General features: G+C 30.0%; 1 protein-coding gene and 1 pseudogene across 2 annotated transcripts in view; one reads left to right on the forward strand and one right to left on the reverse strand.

The window, feature by feature from the left end:
- Positions 1-1785: 1785 nt before the first annotated feature.
- Positions 1786-3995, reverse strand: LOC107261791 (annotated as a pseudogene).
- Positions 3996-19261: 15266 nt separating this feature from the next.
- The window catches only part of LOC8258239 (proteasome adapter and scaffold protein ECM29), a 28290-nt gene continuing 23655 nt past the window's right edge, over positions 19262-23896 (forward strand). For both annotated transcript variants that reach the window (XM_048370451.1, XM_048370452.1), the window contains exons 1-9: positions 19262-19589; positions 19781-19948; positions 20031-20120; positions 20500-20636; positions 20720-20810; positions 20917-20999; positions 21125-21231; positions 21660-21812; positions 22575-22639. In XM_048370451.1, the coding sequence (XP_048226408.1) occupies positions 19410-19589; positions 19781-19948; positions 20031-20120; positions 20500-20636; positions 20720-20810; positions 20917-20999; positions 21125-21231; positions 21660-21812; positions 22575-22639 (1074 nt within the window). In that variant the 5' untranslated portion in view covers positions 19262-19409. The remainder of the gene's footprint in view (positions 19590-19780; positions 19949-20030; positions 20121-20499; positions 20637-20719; positions 20811-20916; positions 21000-21124; positions 21232-21659; positions 21813-22574; positions 22640-23896) is intronic.

Consider the following 23896-nt stretch of genomic DNA (forward strand, 5'->3'; position numbering starts at 1 on the left):
TTGAAGTAAAGATGGTATCTTTAATATATTCAACCTAGATATTTTCATAACAAGTATTATTATTAAATTAATATGATAGTCAACTAACAAGAATAATTGAAACTAGTAAAAATATGAAAGTAAAGAAATCACTCTTTAAATAAATAAATAATCCAATGATCATGGTATTAAATAGAAAGATATAAAAAATAAAACATAAAATAAAAGCTCCCTCTATATCCAGAATTTCTTTGATGTAGGAAGATGATTAGTCCTCACTCTTCATTTTTTAAAACCTCTTTAAATTTTGAAAGAATAATGAAAACTAATATTAAATATTTATAAAAGAACGGTAAAAAATTGTAGAAAGAAGAATGATAGACAGATGCAGATGGAAGATGTAGCAGAAAGCAGATAATTGGTTCTCACTCTCCTCTTTTTAGAACTAGGTTTGCGAGATATATATATATATATATATATATATATATATATATATATATATATATATATATATATATATATAAAGAAGAGTCCTCCTTAAAGATATGTATATCTAATATAAATATATTTAATAGATAAGACTATAGATATCCTTAAGTCCACCAAATATTATTCCATAAATAACTCTTAATATAAATCATACTAATAATACAAAATGACTAAAATATCCCTTAAATAAAGAATAATTTTTTACTAGCCCAGCAAACAGTAGGTCCAAATGTTCCAGTTTTGGCGTTTGATACAAACATGTCCAATTAAACTTCTTTTTTAGTATTTTTCTCTATATCTCTCTCTTGGCTAATATTATATCAGTATAAACAATTAAGCATAAATGAGGTAAAAGCACATATTTCCACTATTTTATATATAGAAATATATCATTAAAGCTTTAAATATCCTAAATAGTTATATATAATTTGGACCTATCATTCAACCAGACTTATAACCCATATCAACAACAAAATCCATATTGATTTGCCTTAAAGATTTGGAAAAATAAATTTCAGCGGAATATCATTTGTTACACTAGAAAAAAGATTTTTACATAGTCTAAGTGTATAAGTGCATGTCCATATTGTATACAAAATTGATAGATAATTGGCCATCTAATTTTAAATAATTTACTATATGATAATAATTCAATGTTAAAGTATAAAAATATAAAATTAACAAGAATAAAGGTAGAAGGCTCTAGCTTAGTTGCTAGATAGAAGTACCAAGGATATCTAAAATTCTCATTTCTCTATGATCCATATATAGAAATTCTCAATCTCTATGCTACACATATAGAACTCTTTACTGATCCATATTATGATCTTGTACCATGACCTCAAATTGTGGCTCCAGTTTAATTATTTAATTTCCTGCTTCATAATGAAACCTTTTTCTTTTCTATTAATTACTTTTATGTGTATTATTATCTTTTCCTATTACTTTATAATTTTTTTCCTCAAAATAATTATACCAAGAAAGGAAAATAAAGTAACATTATTTCATAAAAGAAAGACACATATAATAGCTCACAAACATGCTATTAAACAACATAAAGGAACATTTCAGGCCTAACTTAAGTGGCAAGAGTGTTTACTCATGGGAGTGAAAAGTCTCGAGTTCGAGTTCTCTCCTCTGCACTTGGTGAGTTTTCACCTTTATGATAACTGTAAGAGGATGACTGCCCCCTATTATTGTAGTCCGTAGCTTGTTGGCCCTCCAATGAATAAAGAAAACATATAAATAAAAGTTCAAAAGGGCAACAACCTTAAGCATTAACTAAGACTTTATGGCTTGGACAAGGGTCTACAAGCTTTACCAAGTACATGCACTTGGTGCAAGCCTAGGGTTAACCCTAGCAGAAAAAGGGACAGCTTTCTGCAATGCCAATCCAAAGGCCTCATCCATGTTAAATCTATCAACTCCATTGGTTATTTTCCAATCAAAAAAGTGTACTATTGTACCCAAAATGTACTCCACTAGCACAATTCCATCCTGATTCCTACACAACTTCTTCTTCCAGCCCCGAATGGAATCAATTCAAAGTCACTTCCTATTAGATTAATTTTTGCATATTTTTCAATTAAAAATTTTTTTGGGGTAAATTCTAATGGATTTTTCCACACATTAGGGTCTCTTCCTATTGCTCAAATGTTAACGATAAGTTTAGTATTTTTTGGTATATAATAGCCATTCATTTCACATGCTTGGGTTAATTCCCTTGGCAAGATTAAAGGTGTTGATGGGTGTTTTCTGAATGTTTCTTTACATATAGCTTATAAGTATAAAGCTTTAGTATGTTGGACTCTTCAAGTCTCCAGTTCTAGCCGATCACTTGATCCATCTCATCATGAGCACGTTTAAGTATGCTAGGGTTTTTAAACATCTCACTTAACGCCCATTCAATTATACTCGATGAGGCATCAGTGCCTGCAGTGAATAAGTTCTTACGAAAAAATAAAAAACAAAATAAAATTAAGCATATAAATTCTTAGTCAATATAAGGAAAAAAAAAAAGCAAATAAATAAATATGGAAACTAGATACGTAGGAACATAGAAAAACTCTAATTCTCTTTCGATAATCTCTTACTTAGGTTTGGTATATGACCCCACACTATACAGCAAACTGATAAATAATTGAAATATATTCACCAGTTTTAAATGATGGAGCATATAACAATCATCTAATACCAAAATATAAAATACTTATATATATCTATCATTCTCTTATTAGTTGTGGTATATACACCAAGGCTGGATAAAAATTTTCCTTTCTTAAAGTAATTGAAGCAGTAAACTTTATTATAAATAAAATATATGCATGTCATATCTACTTCTTATACTAACTTTATTATATACAATGTATTAAAACAATATACTTTGGCATATATAACCATACACCTAACCTTTCCCTAATCCAACTCATGCACATGAGAAATCTGAAGGTGATTTTTCACATATTTTACTAAATTAGTTCCAATATCGAGTTTGATTAAAGACAGCTAATTTACATAATTTTACTAGTTAAACTTCAGTTACTAAGTTAGTTAATAAATAATAGACATTTTCTTAACCAATAAAGATAGCCATTTTGTACTTTTACTAATAATTTATTGAAGATACTTATCCATACCAAGAGAAGAGCTTTAATGTTTGTGATACTAAGCCTTTCACCGTTAGAATTTTCTCTGTTAACCATAAGATATCAAGAAAATCTCGCTTCCCTTTAGGATGATGTGCAGTGGCCATATATTCCTCCATCATTTTTTTCAATGAAACATCAAACTTCTTATGCAATTTCTTCATCCTTGTCCCTATCCTTTGCAAATCCATCCAAGCAATGGAGGGTACAAAATGTCCAATGTTAAAGAATCCTGCAGAGGTCATGAGCTCTACAATACAATGTCTTTGAACTCATTAGACTCTGAACCTTTAGTGACAAACACTCGACGACCGAGTATAACTTGACCTATCATATTCGCTAGTGCATAGGCCAACATTTCAGGGACAACTACATGCTCACCTTTTTGGCTAGTGTCACACATAGCTTGAACCATGTGACCTAGCTCAATGGCTCGAACCTGAGCCCAATCTTCAAGAGCTTTGCCGCCGAGCATATGAAGATTACTCAACTTTCGTAAGAGTTTCAAGCTAAATGGATTAAAGACCATATCTTGTGCATTATAAGCTAAATGGATTGCTCCTGCATCTACAAAGCATTTTGAGAAGTTCAGGTCTAGGGTTTTGAGAAATGCTCTAGCAGCATCAAGAGTGGAAGCTACAAGCATACCACAAGTACCCATTTTTAAGTGCATTATAGGACCATATTTTTTGTCAACTCAGCTAGTTTAACATGAGGCATTGTTCCTAAAAGAGGAAGAGCACCTATTATTGGCCACCCTTTTGGCCTCGGAGGAAGTGGACGAGAGGGTTTTCTAAGAAGAGAGCAAATGAAGAAGTGAGTAATGAAGAAAAGGATAGTTGTTATAGCCATCTCAGAAAGAATGACTATGCTTAAGGCCATGGAGGAGTAGTGTAAGTAATGTTGTAGTAAGAAGTGGACTATGAATAAGGGTTGTATGAAAATTGTTCAGCGAGGCATGTTATTTAATATAATTGCTAATTTATAGTAACTCTTACTATTTTAATTTTGGTATTGTTGTTGTTAATTTACACAATTAGTATAGGTAAATTTTATTAGTTGTCTACTAGTTGGTTGCATTGATGCTATTATTTTCTTTAATATAGAAACTTTTAATTTGAAAAAAAAAATAAAAGTTATGCTTCTTTATTTAAAAAAAAAACTCATGCATAAATTTTAAAAATCATATGCTTCAAAATGAATATTATATTCTAGATATATTATAAATATAATTGTAGCACAATAACAATTATAAATAATTTAATGAAATTCTTTTAATATCTCAAGATTTCATAATTAATATTAGAGTAAAATAATACATCTACTTTTAAGATAGGATTATTGAATAATTATAAAAATTAATAATAATATCACGTAAGTAATTTTAACACATGAGAAAACTGGACATTACATTAATAATCTAAACACTTTTAGCACTCTGCTTTCTATATATGTATAGACTAAAAATAAACATATCCAAGAACTTTTAGGGTCAAATTTAGGTTTAAATTTGTATGTTGAGTAACTAGTTCGAGTTGGGTACCTAGAGTACACCTGAGTCGGTTCTTTTAATAGAAAAATAATGATAACATTAAAAGTTTAAGTATATAAAATTTTATTGTTTTTTAGATAGTTAAAATTGAATTTAAATTTATAAGAATTTAAATTTTTAAAAAATAAGTTTAAGTATATAAGAAAGATGATTCCTAGAAATTTGTTAACCTTATATTTTTATAATATTACTCTAAATTTAAAAGATAAGATTTAATATATTATATATTCAAATTAAAATTCTTATTTTGATTAATCTTTTCTAATAAAAAAATATTTTTATCTAAAAATTTAGTTATCTTATTTTCTATATGAAATTTCTATTTTTTATTTTAATTATGATTTTAATATAGATATTAAATATTTTTTAAAATAATAAAAAAACTAAAATCATATTAGCATGTTTCATATATTAAAATATACAAATCATTTTGATTTATTGTGAAACTTTTATATAATTTCTAATATGAAAAGAACAATGAGATTTCATATATAAATAATAAAACTTCAAAATCCATCTATAAAAAATAATAAATTTTAAATTCTTAAGAATTATAAAATTCGAGAATTATGAGTTTTATAAGACTTTAAATTTTTAATAATTTAAATTTTTACAAAAAGAATTGACTTTTAAAAAATACAAAACCTTTTTTTCACGTGCCAAATCAGAATGGAAGCTGCACTTTTAAAGTCGCCAAAAGAAGAAAAGTTCAATTATTAATATCTTGAAAGAAGCAAGATAGGTTGTCATCACTCTCTAAAGAGCACTAATTCCTTCAAATCCATTTAATTATATAAATATATTTTATAATTTAATTTATAAATAGTGGAAGCAAAAGGGATTTAAATTGTAAATTAATCACCAATCATGGGATGTAATTACAAACGAAAAACATCCATCGGTTCACAACTTAAACTCCTTTATTTTTTTGTAGAGAAATTAAAAGAGAGATTTTGCTTCTTCTTTTTCATGCTTTTTTTTCAAACATATGAAAAAGGTTATATATTTAAATTATTTCATTCACTTTATATAGATAATTCTCCTATGTAACTTTCATTTAGAAGTTATATAGTACCTACTATTTGAGAGCCACTCTTATTTCCTTAACTTGAGATTTACCATCTATTATAATAGAGCCGGATCCAAAATCTAACACCTTTTAAATCGGAAAAAAAGAAAAACATATTTGGATTTTTATGAGATGAATTTACATAGTGCAGAAATGATGTCTTGGACCTAGTATTTTTTACTCTCAAAAGCAAACGTTTTTATTGTATCATTCATATCTAAAATTAATATATATTTCCTTTATGATTTTATTGCAAGGAAAAATGGGGTTAGATATTGTAACACCCGAAATTTTTATATATTTAATAATGAATTTTTATTTAAGTTAATTTTAGCTTCATTATTATTGGGTTTAATTTGAAATGATTTAATGAAAAATTTAATATTAATCAAATAAATGAGTTATTTTCTATACCCAATTAGTTTGAAATTTTAAGAAATTATTCAAGTAAATTATTTGAGAAATGATTATATTTTGGTTATTCAAAATTTTCCCAAATGCATATTTATATAAGTAAAATTATATATTGAAAAATTTTGGAAGAAATTATAAAGGATGTTTTTATAAAATAATTTTGAGAAAATTGGTATTATAATTGATTAGTAGTATTAAATTTTAAGTTGGAAATTGATTATTTAATTTAATTGTGTGTTAGGACTAAATTGAAAATTTATTTTGGAATAAGGATTGAAAGTATAATGTTATTTTTATGGGGTTTTAATGGAAATTTGTGAGCTTGGTATTTTTGTAAATAAATATGTCGGTCAGGGGTATTTTTGTAATTGGGTATTTTTAATAATTCGGATTTGGCCCAAATTAATTAGTTAAGGGCTTAATTGAAAGGCTAAAGGAAAGTTTTGGGGTTAAATTGGAATTTTGATGGATGGAACTGTAAGTAATTAAGAAAGTTGAGGGACCAATTGTAATAAGAAAAAGTTCGGGGGCCCAATGTCGATATTGAAAGGAAAGAAAATTGGGGAAGAAGAAAGGAAGAGAGAGAGAGAGAGAGAGAGAGAGAGAGAGAGAGAGTCGGTGGCAAGCTCAGAGGCGCGGGCCAGGTGACGGCCCAGCAATGACTCCAGCGGGAATCGGCGTGTTGCGGACTTTCGGCCCGGCCGATCTCGGTGGCGATCGGCCTCCCCTTGGAGAGCTTCCTTTTGGCGGCGTGTCGGTTTAGTGGCCGGGATGAGAGAGTTCTGGCGAAGTGGTGGCAGCCGTGTTTTATAGTTTTTTCGGCGAGCTCCGGCGGAGGATGGACAATCGGAGGACGTATCCCGACTCTCCTCAGCTCAAGCTTCGTGATGGCACTGGTTTCGTGGCAATCGAGCTCCGTTTGCAAATCGACGGTCGTGATCGTCCGCAAATTTCTCCGGATGATCGGGTGTCAGATCAAAAAATTGGAAGCGGGGATCGTCATCAGCGCGTCGTTGTGAGTCCGATGGTGTGTCCAGATCGTCGATCGGACTCCGGCGGCCGAAGGCGAGTCGACCGAGCGTCTCGGTAATTTTCTCTGGCCGTTGATCTTGAAAATCCTTTGATTTTAAATTTGTGTTTATTGGGTTATATTGAGTATTTGATGATATTTGTGAGTAAAAAATAATTGTCTGTCAGTTTGCCTGCCTCGTATTTTGTGTTGTGTGGCGGAGTCGGGAAAAAGTGAAGTTTGGGGACCCGACTCCCGTTGTTTAAATTGTTGGATATTTGAAGTGTTCTTCTGGCAGGTCCTGGACCCGTTTTTACGGGGGGTAATGTTCGTGTTGTTGGGGAGGTTCTGCCGGATTTTCGGTAGAATTCTCCTGAGTCGAGATTCTTAGACAGTCAATCCTAGGAGTCTAGACCTAGGATTAAAGATCGATTGTTTCAGCGTTTTGATAAATTATTTTCCGTGACTAGATTGTCTGTTTGTTCGGCTCGCTCCAACCGAGGCACCGGAGCAGAGCTAGGAGGTCGCCCAATTCTGTGAGTTAAAGTCATTTAATCATTGCACTATTGCTAAGTTTGATTTTAATATGCTATTTTAGAAGTTTATGCTTAATTTGGTTATTAGTATCATGATGTAAATAATTTTACTTGGATTATTAATTAATGAAGATAATATAAGTATTATTATAGTAATGTTATAATAATACCAAATATAGTCAGTTTTCCACATGAGTTGCCTGATGTCTTACTCTTAATTGTTAATTGTTATTTTGATATAATTGAATGATTTCATTATACAATGATATTTATTATATGTGATGATTTCGATTTGGGGATGTGGCTTTCGTAGAACATGCCGTCTGATGGGTTACATCAGGACCGCGTGGGCACCGGTAATGATCATGAACATGTAATCAGATTTTTTATGGGTTTGCCCTAGTCGAGCATGGCTCTCTGGGCTGATTTGTGTAAATTGCCGGAGGTAAGGTCCCTGGTCGAGCATTGCTCTCGGGGCGCCGGCTTATTTGGATACTTAAGTGACCAAACTGGAAGTAAGGTCCCTGGTCGAGATTTGCTCTCGGGGCGCCAGTCTTATTGGATTAAGAGAGCCAAAATGGCTGTTAGAATTTGGGGTTAGGGTTCTACTGAGCCACTCGTCCCGTAAAAGTAAAAATATTTTTTCTTTTATTCATTTATTTATTTATTATGGTATGATTATAATATGGATTGTATTTACGTGCATGGTTGATATATTGATTTGAATAATCTATGTTTTCTGAGAAAAATGCAATAGTTCCCAGATTATTTGATTTTAACTCACTCTCGAGACTGACAGTTTCATTTGTACTGTTTTTCAGATTCGTGACTGTTAGTCCTCTCGCGACTTTTATTCAGTAACCCGACTCCTTCATCATCGGGTGATGTATTTGATTTGGTATATAAATTGGTAAATCTTAGATTCTCCGCAGTAGTAATAGTAGATGTATCAGTTGTAAATTTTCTGAGTTTCAGGTCTCGCCTAGTTTTTCTGGCAGACCGAAGTATTTATGTAGAATGTAGCTGTTAATATAAATTGTGGCTTCAATAACACATTTATTTATTTTGAAATAAATACTAGGTCATGCAAAAATAAACGTGTCATGTCATGCTTAAATAAAATAATTTTTCACCTACTACAGGATGGAGTACCTCAGCAGAAACTTAATCCCAACACTAAACATCTCGACTCTCTCTCATTCTAACAGAACTGGTGCCTAGAGAGCGAAGCTCGACTGGGGTTCTTAAATCCAGTTCAGACACTTAATTATCACTAACACTCTTAGCCTTTCGGCTCTCTTACTCCATTAAGACTGGCGCCCAGAGAGCGAAGCTCGATCAGGATCCTTAACTCTAGTCTGGTCACTTAGGTTTCCAATTAAGCCGGCGCCCAGAAAGCAATGCTCGACCAGGAATATTTACTCCGGCACACTCACTCTACTCAGCCTAGAGAGCAATGCTCGACTAGGGCAATTCCTAATTTACTCTTTTAAAATTTACAAACCTTATCCCCTTAATTTTTTGTCTCTGATTCATATACCGATGCATCTCATCGATAGCAAGTGCTACAGCTGCCTCATCCCGAGTCAACACGAAATAATAAAATCATAATGCAGAAAATGAAACTTATATAAATAGCGATTAAAATAACTGATTAAAATATTAAATCATGTAATCAAAATTATTTTGTAAAGTCTCAACATAACACATGTAAACGGACATATGACTTTAACTCATAGCTTTGACGACCTCCTAACTCTGCTCCGATGCCTCGGGTGGAGCGAGCTGAACTGACGGATTATCTAATCACGGAATATAATTAATCAATAATGTTGAAATATTTGACAATTAACCCTAGGTCTAGATTCCTAGGACTGACTGTCTAAAAATCTCGACTCGGGTAAATTCTACCTGAAATTCGGCAGAACCTCCCCTAGAATACGAACAATTACCTCCCGTAAAACGGGTTCAAGACCTGCCAAAAAACACTTCAAATATTCAACAATTTATTTTAACGGGAGTCGGGTCTCCAAGACTTTACATTTTTTTCCGACTCTGCCACACATCATAAGTCATGATCTAAGGCAGGCAGTCCGACAAATAATTATTTTTACTCACAATATCTCTAATGCTCAACACAATCCAGTAAACATAAAATTTACCAAAGAATTCTAAAATCAACGAGCTAGAGAAATTACTGAGACGCTTGATTGCTAGGTCGACTCGCCTCCAACCGCCGGAGTCCGATCGACGATCTGAATACACCATCGGACTCAAAACGACGCACTGATGACGATCCCCGCTTCCGATCCGACTCCCGATCATCCAGAGGGATTTACAAACGATCTTGGCCGTTGATTTTCAAATGAAATCTGATCGCCACGAAACCGGTGCCATTGGAAAGCTTGAGTTGAGAGGAGTCCAGATATGCCCTCCGATCATCCATCCATCACCGCTCGTAGAAAATGTGCCACCCGTTCTCTCTGTACCATTTACGACACTTAAAATGAAAGCCGAGTCGATCGCCACCAAGAGCGGTGGTTGTCGATCTTTGGAAGCATACGGCGAAAGGAAGCTACGACCCTTTCCTCGCCTCCACGCCCCATCATTGTTGTCGAGGCTTTGGCCACGCGGTAGAGCCACTCCCTTCCTCCTCTCCCTCTCTTCCTCAGCGACCCCCCGACGCCTTCTTCTCCTTTTCTTTCTTTTCTTTCTTCTCTACAACAACAATGTGTCCCTGAAATTTTCTTCTTTACCATTTAGTCCTTCAACTTTTTTAATTATTAACAATTTCATTCTGCAAAATTTTCAATTAACCCTTAAACTTTTTTTTAGCTTTTCAATTAAACTCCTAACTATTTAATTTGGGCCAAATTAGAATTATTGAAAATATACAATTATATATTTACCCTTACTTTTAAATATAAAATTACCAAAAAGCCCTTGCCGACATATTTAATTATGAAAATACCAAATATACAAATTTTCATTAAAACCCCAATATTAATAAAATTATACTTTTAATCCTTTTTCTAAAATAAATTTTCAATTTAGTCCTAACACACAATTAATTTAATTAATTAATTTGCTAAATGTTTTCCAATTAAGATTTAACAGCATTAGCTAATTTAAATGCCATTTTCTCCAAAAATTCTTTTATAAAATATCCTTTACAAATTCTTCCATAACACTCAAATATAGAATTTAATTTATATATATTTATTTGGAAAAAAAATTTGATTAACCAAAAATATAATTTATTTCTCATAGAATTTACTTAATTAATTCCTTAAAAATCAAACTAATAGGATATAGAAAATAACTCCTTTATTTGTCTAGCATTAAAATTTCTATTTAAATCATTCCAATTTACACCAAATAAAAATAAAGTAAAATTATTTTAAATAAAAACTCATTTATTAATTATTATTAACATTATCATTATTAAAGGGAAATTCTAGGTATTACAATAAATTACTAAAACATTTTTTTTCTACTAGTGACCAAAATAAAAGTTTTTTTTTTCTTAATTTTTAATGTGATATCTTGCATTTAAATGATTTTTTGCTATAAAATACAAAACTAATCAGCTCGGTAAATTTAATATTTAATATATATATACTGAAATATAAAATATTTTTGATATTTATATTTATTTTTGAGGCATAAAAAAAAATTTAACGTGTGCATTTATTTTTTTACATAGATATGATGCAGTATAATTTTTTTGAATAAATTGTAAGTTTATTGAATTGTTATATAGCGATTTATTAATATGTTGTATTCTAATTACATTAGATTGGACGTGAGTTGGAACTTAAGACCTCACAGTTTAAGAGAAAATTCTAGTACCAATTGAATTGTTGCCAATTAAATCTCTTAAAGCTATAGCCAATTGGTAATACCCATATATATATATATATATATATATATATATATATATATATATATATATATATATATATATATATATATATATATAAATAGTATTACTCATCATATGTAGTATACGCATAAATTTATTATTATAAAAGGTATAACATAAAAGTAATTGATTAATATATAATATAAAATTTTTAAACAAATTTAAGTATTTTACGACTTTTTTATCGAACTGATGTTATATTATATACTTTATAAAGTTAATGAATAGTTACTCTTTATCATATAAAATCATAAAACATTAAAAAAAATTTATTTAATGACTCATTATCAATATTAAATTTTATATATTTATTTTATCCAATTATATTTCTTATTAAAATTATTATTTATCAAAAATAATTTATATTAGTTGAATAATTATTTTATAAAAAATACTGAATTATTTTTTCATTTTAATAAAGAGACAAATATTAAAAAGTTCAATATTTTAGTTTTAATAATTATTTAATTTTTAATTTTATAAAATAATATTTTAATAGTGAAATCATAATTAACTAAAAAATAATTTATTTTAATTGAATATTTATTTTCATTTATTTTCTTATAATAATTTAATTATATTAATTTAATAATTATTTAATAAAAATATTGAAATAAATCCATGTTAACGAAAAAGAAATATAAAAAGTTCAATATTATAGTTTTAATAATCCTTAATTTTATAATATAACACTTTTAATATTAAAATTATTATAATTAAATAAAATATAATTTTTATTTTTAAAAAATAGTAAAAGAATATAAGAAGAGATAAATTTTATATTTTATGATAAAAAGGAAATTTTCATATCTAGATGAAGTATTATAATAATAATGAACACATGAATCAATATATAAATTAAATTAAATTAAAATTGTCATACCTATTTTTTCTTCTTATCTTCAATTTTTTGTGAAAATTGGTACCGAGTTATTTGAACTCCATCATAGGTATATTTATAGTGTGATGTGATAATTCCTCATTTTTTTATAGGATTAGAAATGTATATGAAATTCTGATAGGATTAGAATTGAACTGGATTAATAACTATAATTAATTCTATTAGGATTAGGAAATCAAATTAATTATATATAGAATTTGGATAAAAAAAATTATCAAATAATTAGAATAACATTAATAATTATTGATTAACATTAAGAAAATTTTAATTAGTTAAAAAATTCTCTTAGTTCGTACTTATATATATTTATATAAAAGTTGTTACTCATATATTATAGATTTTATTTTTTAAAAGTTGTATTACCCAATAATTACCTCTCTAGGATTTTCATTCTTGTTGTATATACTCTTGTTGTAAGTACAATTATATTTCTTTCTATAATAGGCCTAGGATTAAGGGATTTAATTATGCTTACTATATTAGACCTAGGATTAAGGGATCTGACCTTTTTTGATGTTTTTATATTTGTTATTCTTTTAATGAAATGATACTAAAAATATTTTAGAAATTCTCTTTTATTTTGTCAAATATTAAAAATAGAGTGAATTCACAACTCTCAAATTCTACAAATAAAGAACAAGAAGGTCTAATAATAATTTGATGGCTCAAAGATGTACAAAAATATTTCTTACTTGTATATAAACTTTGGAGACCATGAGAACCTCTTAATTTCATATTTCAAATGAGTATTTATAGTATCTTTCCTCCATATAGCTTAAAATACATTATAGTAAAAGGGGGAAGTGAATTGGTTGTTTACAAAAATTAACTTCAACTAAAAATTTTTGCTTTGAAAAACTTGAGTTTTAAAACTAATATAAGCGGAAGTAATTAATCAAAGCAATTAAACAATCCAATATAAGAATGTATGCAATAAAATAGACATAAGTAAATATAAGAGTTCAAGGAAGAGAAAATCAAATTCAATAATTTATAGTAGTTCAGCCAACTCCTTGCCTATGCCCACTCCTCAAGCTTCACTTTAGTTTGCACTAACAATGATCCTTTTATGGATGCAAGATCAAAACCAAGTATTTTCAAGCCTAAACTTAAACTTCTTACAAGTGTTTCAATGACTAACACTCAAACAGAAGTATCTTCTATGGCTAACACTCAAATCTTTACTACATAACAAACTTACTTCCTTCCTAACTCAACTCTCCTTTTCCAAGAAAGTGTTCCAAAAGTATTTATAAAGTTTTCACAAACAACCCAATCAAAATTCAACCTTCAATCTTATTAAAAAGATATTTTAATAATGTTATAAGAAAAACTCAGCTCACTCTCTATGAATAAGCTCAAGAACAAAAGTAAAATGAGTTCACTACCCTCAAACTAAGTGTTTCAATCCAAAAAATGAAGAACAAGAAGGTTTGATGATGATTTAATCTCACATTGATATTTGAAAATATTTTTTACTTATATTTACACTTTAGAGAGCTCAAGAACCTATGTATTTCATGTTAAAAATGTATATTTGTAGCTCCAAGCAAGAACTAGTAGTTATCCCCTCCAAAAGATGAAGCTATAATTGTTTAAAGGGTGTCACGAGCGTGAATAAACTTTCATGGGCATGAGGGATACAACAGCTATAGTTTTTTAACTTTAACAACTCTAAAAACTAAAATTTTTAAGTGCCCATAGCCGCAAATAATTGTTCATGGGCGTAAAGAACCTTTTACATGGTTGTGAATGCAAGTTGTAAATATTTCTGCTAATTTTCTACTATTGAGTCACATGCGTAAAATTTGTGTCACGGGCGTGACTATTTTAAAACTCAAAACCTTGAGATATAAAATTCCAAAAAGATAAAATTTTTATTTTGTTAGAAATTTTGGTCAATCCACGACAACTTTGTAATTTTGAGCAACTCCAAGATCAGCTATCTTCATGTTTTAAAAAATTAAAACATATTATTGTTCATCTAGTCTTGGTAGTTTGAACATGCTTTAGTATTTCGGCTATTGCACCTCCCATACACCTCGGATTGATGTAAGACCTTTTACATATGAAACTAGACTTCTAGAACTATAAATCTGGGGAAGGGCATATTAAAATTTCTCTTGTATAAATAATGCCACTAATTCTAATTGACCCCATCTTTTGTAATCCAATATGACAGCTTGAGTATAATTCACTTAAAAATCCAAAACTCCATCTTCCAAGCTCCTAAAATTATACTAATTTTTGTTCATGAAACTAGAGAGTAACCATCCATCCATACATGGCTTGTCTTTATAAACGCTTTCAAGTAGTACAATTTATTCTTTAAACTTCAGCAACCGTTTTACTCTCATATAGATCATCCTTGCTCATATGAGTTTCTTGTCTATACATGCTCATTGGATTGTCCTTATATGCTCTATCACTCTTCTTATCTTTATTGTTTCATGATTTTATCTTGATTTTTATATTGACTCAAGTTTTCAAGTCCTTAACTCTTAAATCAATATTCATGCTTACGTCTTTATCTTCATCTTGCATAATGCATACTCCAAGCCTTGCTATATGTTTGCTTCATTGCATCAATTGAAATGAAAGAGTACCTACTAACAATAATACTAGACAAGATTGCTAGCAGTAATAATATTTTGTATTGTCAAAATTACATATGAAACCTTACGGTCAACATAGTCATTACAATAATTAGTTAGAGCACCATTTATTTTAAAAAGTGCAATTTCTATAATAAACAACATCTTAAGAAATATTCAAATATAAATAGTAAAATATTTTATTTAAGTTTAATGGACTCTTTATTTCTTATTATTTATTTTACTTTTATTTTCATATGCATTAATTGTTTTAATTTTTATTAATAAAAAATGAGAATTACAAATATCAATTAAGAAACTTATAATGTATTTATTAAATATAAAGTAAAAAATGAAGTTTGAATCTCCATATATGAGAGTCAAATCAATTCTCTACTTCATATGTAAAGAATAAAAAGTGCATTAAAGTGTTGTTTTATGTTATGACTCTTTAAAGTAAAAAAATTTGACATATATAAAGAGTGCATTGGAGATGCTTTTAGGGTAAATATTCTCTAACAAATATAAAATCTGCATTTAAATGCATTGTTAGTTACTGCCAAAATCGTAATCAAGATTGTCATTTTGCGGTCAATAAATGAAATTCACAGTTGTAAAAATTTGATTGCATCTAATGGCTAGTGCCTATGGCTCTATCCTATTGGAGCACAAAATAATTGTTGGTGATTTACTTATTAGAAGATGAATCACGGTCTCTTTCACAATCATGATATAGGTCATGATCTCCATTATGGTTTTCTACTCCTTTTCGTAGGCACAATATTTTGTATTGTAGTAATTATTTCAGAACTTAAAATCTTGAGATATATAAATCCAACTGATGAACTATTTTCTTTAAAAACTTTAATCAATCTACTATAAATTTATAGTCTTGAGCAACTTCAAAATCATCCATTTTCATGCTCCAAAAGATTAATACATTTTATTGCTTATCTAGTCGTGATAGTTTGACTATGCTTCAACATTTCAACTATTACACCTTTCATACACCTCATATTGATGCAAGACTTTTTACATATGAAACTAGACTTTGAGAGCTACAATTTGGAGAACAACATGTTTAAAATTCTTCTTATGCTGTGATATACGCTTCCAAATAATACAATTTATTCTCTAAATTTTAGCTAATTGTTTTTGTATAATGAAAAGATCATCCTTGCTCACATGAGGTTTATGGCTCCATATGCTCTTTGCATTGCTCTTATCTGCTTTATATCTTTTCCCATTTTTAATGCTTCATAATTCAGTTAGATCTTCATATTGACTCAAGTCTTCAAGTCTTTGATTGTTGAGTCCATCTTCATACTTTTTTTTTTGCTCATCTTGCATATTTGCATATGAAACTTTAAAGTCAATGCGTCTAATTCTATCTATGTGCATTTTCTTTAAGGTATGCACAAAATGAAGAAACAAATAATGATCAAGAAAAGACTGATTGGATATACATACATATTATTGGGCCCCACTAATTAACTTTATTAAAATACTTATGACACGACAATTTTGAGATAATGATAGTTTAACTCAAAATTTATCACTTTCTAAGGGGGCATGCAATAAAATTTTTGTGTGATTTCCAGTGTGATTCCCAGTTTAATTTAAAAAAAATTGACTTGCCAATGTGAACTTACCCTAAATATAAAGTGTGTGCATCAGTTGATTCGGTTACTAAATCCAATCGAAAACTAAATGTCAAGAAAATCAAACCGAAACTGAAGCAAAATATATTTAAAATCGAATTGGACCGAACCAAAATATTTCAATTAAGTTCGATAAGTTGGGATTATAATATTACTAACTTTTACTAATTTACTGATAAAATCTTACTATTTTTTAATTATATGAGTTAATTTGAGTATTTGTTAATTTATTTTAATAATAAATAATATTAATAATGGATTAAGTACAAGCTTGATCTTAAAAGTTCATCTCTATTAGGACTAATTAATTATCATGTACAATACATAATTTTGCTAGGTCTATCTATTTCTTTAATAAAGTAAAGTTCATTTTTCGTTTCAGAGACTTACTAATCATCATAATTCTTTTGTGATTTGTCCCCTCAAGCTTTTGAATATTTTTATATTTGCTATATTTACTAATTTGTAATTTATATTTCTAATTTTTATTAGGCCATGTTTAATAATCTTAAATAATTATTAAGTTTAATTAACTCTAGAAGTCTAAAAAAAATAAGAAAGTAAACTTATTTATATTATACAATATTAATTTTATTTATGATACATGTTGGACCAGTTATAATATGACTTAAAATTATTCTTATAAAATATTATTTATATCTTTACTTTTTGTATTAATATTTACTCATTTAAAATATTTTTAAAATTAAAAATATGTTAGCAAGTATTAATGTTTATACTTAAATTAGGTTATTTTGGTTTAAATATCAATAATGTAATTAGGTGGATTACAATTATAGTTGAATAGAATCAAATTCGAATTGTAAATGTGTTAATCTATTATATATATATTTTAAAATTAAAATTGTTTATTTTTATTTTAAATTTAGTAGTTTTTTTTATGAATATAGTAATTTGTGAAAAATGATACAGATATGGGTGACCCGACTCCTATTGAATATTTGATAAATATTAGAAGTGTTTTTAGCAAGTTCTAGACCAATTATACAAAATGTAAATGTCCAAATTTTAAGGGAGGTTTTATCAAATTTCTAGTAGAATTTTCAAGTTGAGATTCTTAGATAGTCAAATTTTGAAGTATAGGCTTGAGGTTGTTTATAAAATATTTTTTTATTAATTGAATTATTTCCATGAATAGATAATTCGATGGATCAGCCAGTTCCGCCAAAGGCGTAGAAGCATCTAAAGGAAATTCAACAGAACTCTGAGTTAAAATCGTATAATCAACTGTATCATGTTACTATTTAATGCAATGTTATTTAATTATTATTATTAATATTTTTATTTTTATTATCGTTATTATTATTATTATTATTAATTATTATTATTATTATAATATTTACTATGAATATTACATATAACTATAATTTCATTTAGACCGATGCTATTCAATTTTAGTATTTAATATTAAATTGAATAATTATATGATTGCTTGTGATTTGTGTTATTCAATATTATTGATGCTAAGATTGTACTGTAATTCGGGATGAGAGGATAGTAAAATGTCACATAATATAATTTTTAAATGATTACTAATTATTCCATTATTAAAAATTAATTATATAGAAAAGTGAATATAAGAAATAAATTTTACTGTAAAATATGAATAATGTTAGTTTGACTTATTGATTAAATCTCTTTTATAGATCATTCATTTTCAGGTGGAGTAATGTAATAATTAAATGTAGAGCTGATCAAACCAAAATATATTTTGGTTCATGGTTCAATCAGCCAGGCCGCCGAGCCAGATTTAATAACTATAAACGAAACCCATAAACAAAAAAGTCTTAAAACTGAAATTGAAAATCAAACTGAATTTATAAAAACTGAATTAAAATTATTATTCGGTTCGGTTTTCTATTCTAACCAAATTGTGCACATCCGTACACATGAGGGGGCAAAATCTGCACCTTTTCCTATATTAGAGATAGACATGTTCATGGGCCGGGCCTAGGCGGGCTCGGACCGGGCCTGATCGGGCTTGATTTTATTTTGAACAAGCCCGAACCCTCCCAAGCCCGAAATTTTTTTAATATCTCTCAGCCCAAATCCGAGCCCGAAATTTTTTAAAAAGCCCGGCCCAGCCCGTCCCTACCAATTGTTAAACTTGTATCGGGTCTGAGCGGGTTCGGGTCGGGCTTGAGTTTAGTTTTATTAAAATATATTATTAATAACAATAAAACTATAAATAGAAATAATAGGTAGTTAAATGGTATGTAGCACTTAATTATAAGTTGAAGGTCAGGTTACAATGCTAGATACGACATTTTTTTTTCTAACTAAACTAAACATCGGGCCAGATTTGGGTTTTTATAAAAATCTTAAGCCCGGCCCGAAAAGTCCGGGCTTTATATAGATTCGGACCGGACCGGGCTTGGGCAACATGCGGGCCTAGGCGGGCCAGGCAGGTACCGAGGCCCATGAACAAGTCTAATAAGAGATTGCAGATGGTAGAATGAACCGTGAACGGAACAGCTTTGAATATTTCTAAAGAAACAAATTTCCGGCGCTAGTAATTATCGTCATATAACACGCCAGTTCCTCAGCTCTCGTGACAGAATATCTATTTACGTGCTGTTTTTTCTGTCTTGTCCAGAAAGAAAAGCGATACAAAATGGCAGACTCATCGTCGTCATCGGCGGCGAAATCTGATGTCGAGACGGAAGAGTTGCTGGATCGAATGCTTACTCGATTGGCTTTATGTGACGATTCTAAGCTCGAGGCTTTGCTCTCCAAGCTCCTTCCTCTCACTCTCTCCTCTCTTTCCTCTCAATCCACTGCTGTTCGCAACAAGGTAATCTCTCTCCCTTTGTTTGAATTGGTTTTTGTCTGTTTAAATTAGTCAATTACATTGAAATCTAGTAACAATTGTGTATAAAGCACCAGCTATTTTCTTGATTTTGTACTGTCAATATCCTAGTTTTCTACAATATTCAAATGCCTGTTTAATCGACTGTTAGTAATTTTTGGCTTTTCTGTTGGCAGGTTCTTGAGATTTTGAGTCACGTGAACAAGAGAGTGAAACACCAGTCTCAGATTGGTTTGCCATTACTGGACTTATGGAAACTGTATACAGATCTTAATGCTACTCCAATGGTTAAGAACTTTTGCATTGTGTATATTGAGATGGCATTTGAACGTGTACATGTAAATGTATGTATGCTATTTGTAATAGGATTCAAAAACTTTCTTAATTGAAATTTCATTGTAATTAATCCTTGACTACGTTATGTAGGAAAAAGAAAATATGGCTCCTATGCTTGTAGCTAACATTTGTAAAGTTCCTCATCAACACCAAGAAATCATCCTGAGAATTGCTACTAAGGTATGTTTAGCTTCATTAGCTCTTTGTATAATTTGCTATTTGTTAATAAGTTCTCCAATAATTGTTTTTGTTATTCTCTTTCAGTCGCATGGAGACTTATAGAGCTGTTCTTTTATCTTTATTGGTCCTTCACTTTATAATATTTCAATCTTTTCTTCTCTTGTGATTTTCTTTTTATATTCAGGAGATATATGATCATTTTCCTAATTATTACCTTCTTTCCTTCTATCTAGTTAATCCCCACTTGAACAATCTGTTGAAAATATTTTATCTTATTTTTTATTGTTATAAAAAAATTACAGATGCTTTTGGAGCTATTTTAACATATGGATGCCTTTGCTGACCGTCATTTGTGTTTATTGATTTTTCTTGAATTCAGGTGATTGGTGAGTGTCATGCTGGTCGGATTGATGATGAGGTTGCCATAAAATATAGATCACTAAGTAGTTCTGAAGATAGAGAATTGTTCATCGACTTCTGCTTTCATTTGATGTTGTATCAGCAGCCATCTCAAGGGTCTGTATCTTAGTTCATCACAATAGTAGCATGATCTTTCAGTGGTCTCAAAATTTCCTCAGGAGCTTATTATTTTGATGCAGTGGAGGATGTCCAGCTGGGCTTTCAATTGCTCAGAGCAATCGTGTTACTGGAAAGCATCCTTTGAAAAATGATGTGCTTCTGATGAGAAAGGTGATAGTAAAATCTGAAAAACTGTCCTGTACTGGAGCTTACAGTTGTTTACTAGTTTTCTACAATTCTTAAAGTGGTACTTTCTCCTGTTGGCTTCTATGAGCAGTTGGGCATTTTGAATGTCATTGAAGCTATGGAGTTGGATCCCGAACTTGTTTATCCTTTATATCTAGCTGCTAGTGCAGATTGGTACATCTTATGTTTTTTTTCTCTCTTTGCAACTTAAAAAACTTCCTTTCTATTGCATACTTTATTATGTTAAAACAATTTGAAATGTCGACTATATCTCGTTGTTTGGTGATTTGTTTTTCAAGCCAAGAGCCTGTTAATAAGAGGGGAGAGGAGCTTTTGAAGAAGAAGGCGTCTACTGCTAATTTAGATGATATGAAGTTGATGAACAAGTTGTTTTTACTTTTAAATGGTATGTGCTTTAAACCCATTTAATTAATTTTATTTTAGTTTTCAAATTTGTTATGAAATTTTTTATACTGTGTCCTGAATGTTGTTGCTAATTTTTAACTTACATAAGTTTGAGTACTCTTTTTATGATTGTGGCTGTGTAGGTCTTCATAGTTTCCACTGCATCTCTGCTTATATAAAATATGTGCATGAGTGTCTCAGATTTCTTATTTGAAAATAAAGATAGAAAACCAGTATCAAGATTAGTCAGTTTCAGTTTACAATTTAGATTGACAGAGACTTGTGTATGTTTATGGTGAATCTTTACCCATTATGCAATAGCATGGTTTTTGACGTGGAGATCATGGTGTCAAATGTTGGAAAGTCTTGTGCATTGGGACATCCTGATGTTATGGTGAATCTTAAAAAACTGATGTATGCTTTATGCAGGTTCTGCTGGAGCTGAAAATGTTGCTGCAGAATCTAGAGTTGCTCCTGCAGGTGTTGCATTGAAAGTGAAATTGATGTCTATATTTTGTCGCTCTATTAGAGCGGCAAACAGTTTCCCAGCAACTCTGCAGTGTATTTTTGGCTGTATATATGGTATGCATTATTTTTATTTTATTACACATCATTGCAATGCTGATGCCATATTTAGTATGGGTAGCCAAACTCTTCAAATAGATTGTAGATGTAGTCCTAGATAATAATTTATTATGATGAATTAGTGTTCTAATATTCTGACAATTTATTTTAAGCCAATCATACTGTATACATGTTAATGCATCTAATATTACATGTTTGAATGGCTAGAAAAAAATAAAAGCAAATAAATAATTGGTGAAATAATGCTTGTCATTAATATTACATATCAGCTAAAAACACCCATTTAAAAGCCCCTGAAGCCTAGAAGCCACAATAATTGCACAATTGATTTTGGTTCTCAAATATCATAGTGTTTCCTATCCAACCAACGCTCGAAATAACTGCAAATATAACACAATGCCTTAACCCCTGTTTGTTTTATCAAAATTTCCCTTGCCTAAACTTAACAATTTAAATGCAAAATTCCTCCATATACACATGGCTCCTTAAACATGCCAAAAAGTACAATGAAGAAAAATGATGGCGTTTTCAGTTCCCATATCATCTTAGTATTAATGCACTTCATAAGTCATTGCCCTACTATTGACATCCTAGTTTGCCTTTCAGTGGTATGTATCTTTTATATATATATATATGTGTGTGTATGTATATTTGTTTATTTATTTATTTATATATATATTTCTGTGCTTTTATACCAAATTTCTTATAATAATATCAGTTGCTGATAACTTGCTTTGTCTAACCTCTGTATTGCACTAGGAAGTGGCACCACTTCAAGGTTGAGGCAGTTGGGAATGGAATTCACTGTCTGGGTGTTTAAACATGTAAGGGCCGTATCTTGATTTGGGTTGTATTTTAATGTTCACAAAGTTGGAATGTGATGCCCCTTGACATCTTAAAAGAAAGATAGATGGATCGTTTGCTTAGATAGGAACTGTATACCTTCCCTTTGCTTAAGCAGAGGGTAATTTAGTTGTAGAATGAAAGAAGGATAATCATAAAGCAAAATTCAATATAAATGCTAAGTATATCATGCCATGCTAAAAGCCTGTCTTTATCTTTTAAGATCTTGCTGGTGTATCTGTTGCAATCAAAGCTTCTTTGGCATGAGAACTATCGAACCATTTATACCAAGTTTTCTAAAAACTTTGTTCAACTTCTGAAATTCCTTATCAAAGTAATCATTGTCATTAACATATATTACTTTCAAATTGGTAATTTAGGGTCTGGATAAAGAACTAAGCAACAATCAAAACCAAGAGAACTAATTTTCAAATTCGATTTTTTTAATGATCAATAATTATAACCTAATCATAGGGTGCCTTATCTTGGCACCCTCATATGTAATAGAAATTAGAAATGAGAAAATTGTGCTTGCCAACAGAATCGTAATGTACATAATACTTTAATATTCCCAAGTAGAACTTAACATAACTCAGCTCAGTTAAGCCTTAACCTCAAGTTAATTGGGGTCGCCTATATGGATTCTCTTTTCCATCCAATATAGTCTTTAATAACATCCTCAAAAGGATGTAAGGCCTTAAATTATTTTGAGCTACCTTTCTCCATTTTAGCTTAGATTTACCCTTCCCATTCTTACCTGCATCTACCCTAATATGATCTATCGGCTTGTTTAAAGTTTTGTGATCAGATGACCAAACCATCGAGAGCTCTGCTTCGTATCTCGTTTGAGTCTCATCTATGAGCATTATATGATCAGCAAACATCATACACTGCCAGGAATATCCTCTTGGATATGCTTTGTGAATTCATCCATGACTAGAGCAAGGAGGTAAGGGCTTGGTGCAACCTTGCCAATGTTAGGAAAGTCTCATCTGTCTTCTCCAATTTGTATGTACACTAGGTATCGCACCATTGTACATGTCCTTTAGCACTTGAATATATGGACGCACTCTTGCGCTCTAAAGCCCGCCATAAGACATCTCTTAGAACTCTATCATAAGTCTTTTCTAGATTGATGAACATCATATGCAAATCTTTTCTTTTCTCTCTATACTTCTCAAGTAGAAAGCTCCAAAATTTATTTGTTCACTATACAATAGTTACCTGCCTAAGAGACA

The sequence above is a fragment of the Ricinus communis genome, chromosome 1 (genome assembly GCF_019578655.1).
Source record: "Ricinus communis isolate WT05 ecotype wild-type chromosome 1, ASM1957865v1, whole genome shotgun sequence".
NCBI lineage: Eukaryota > Viridiplantae > Streptophyta > Magnoliopsida > Malpighiales > Euphorbiaceae > Ricinus > Ricinus communis.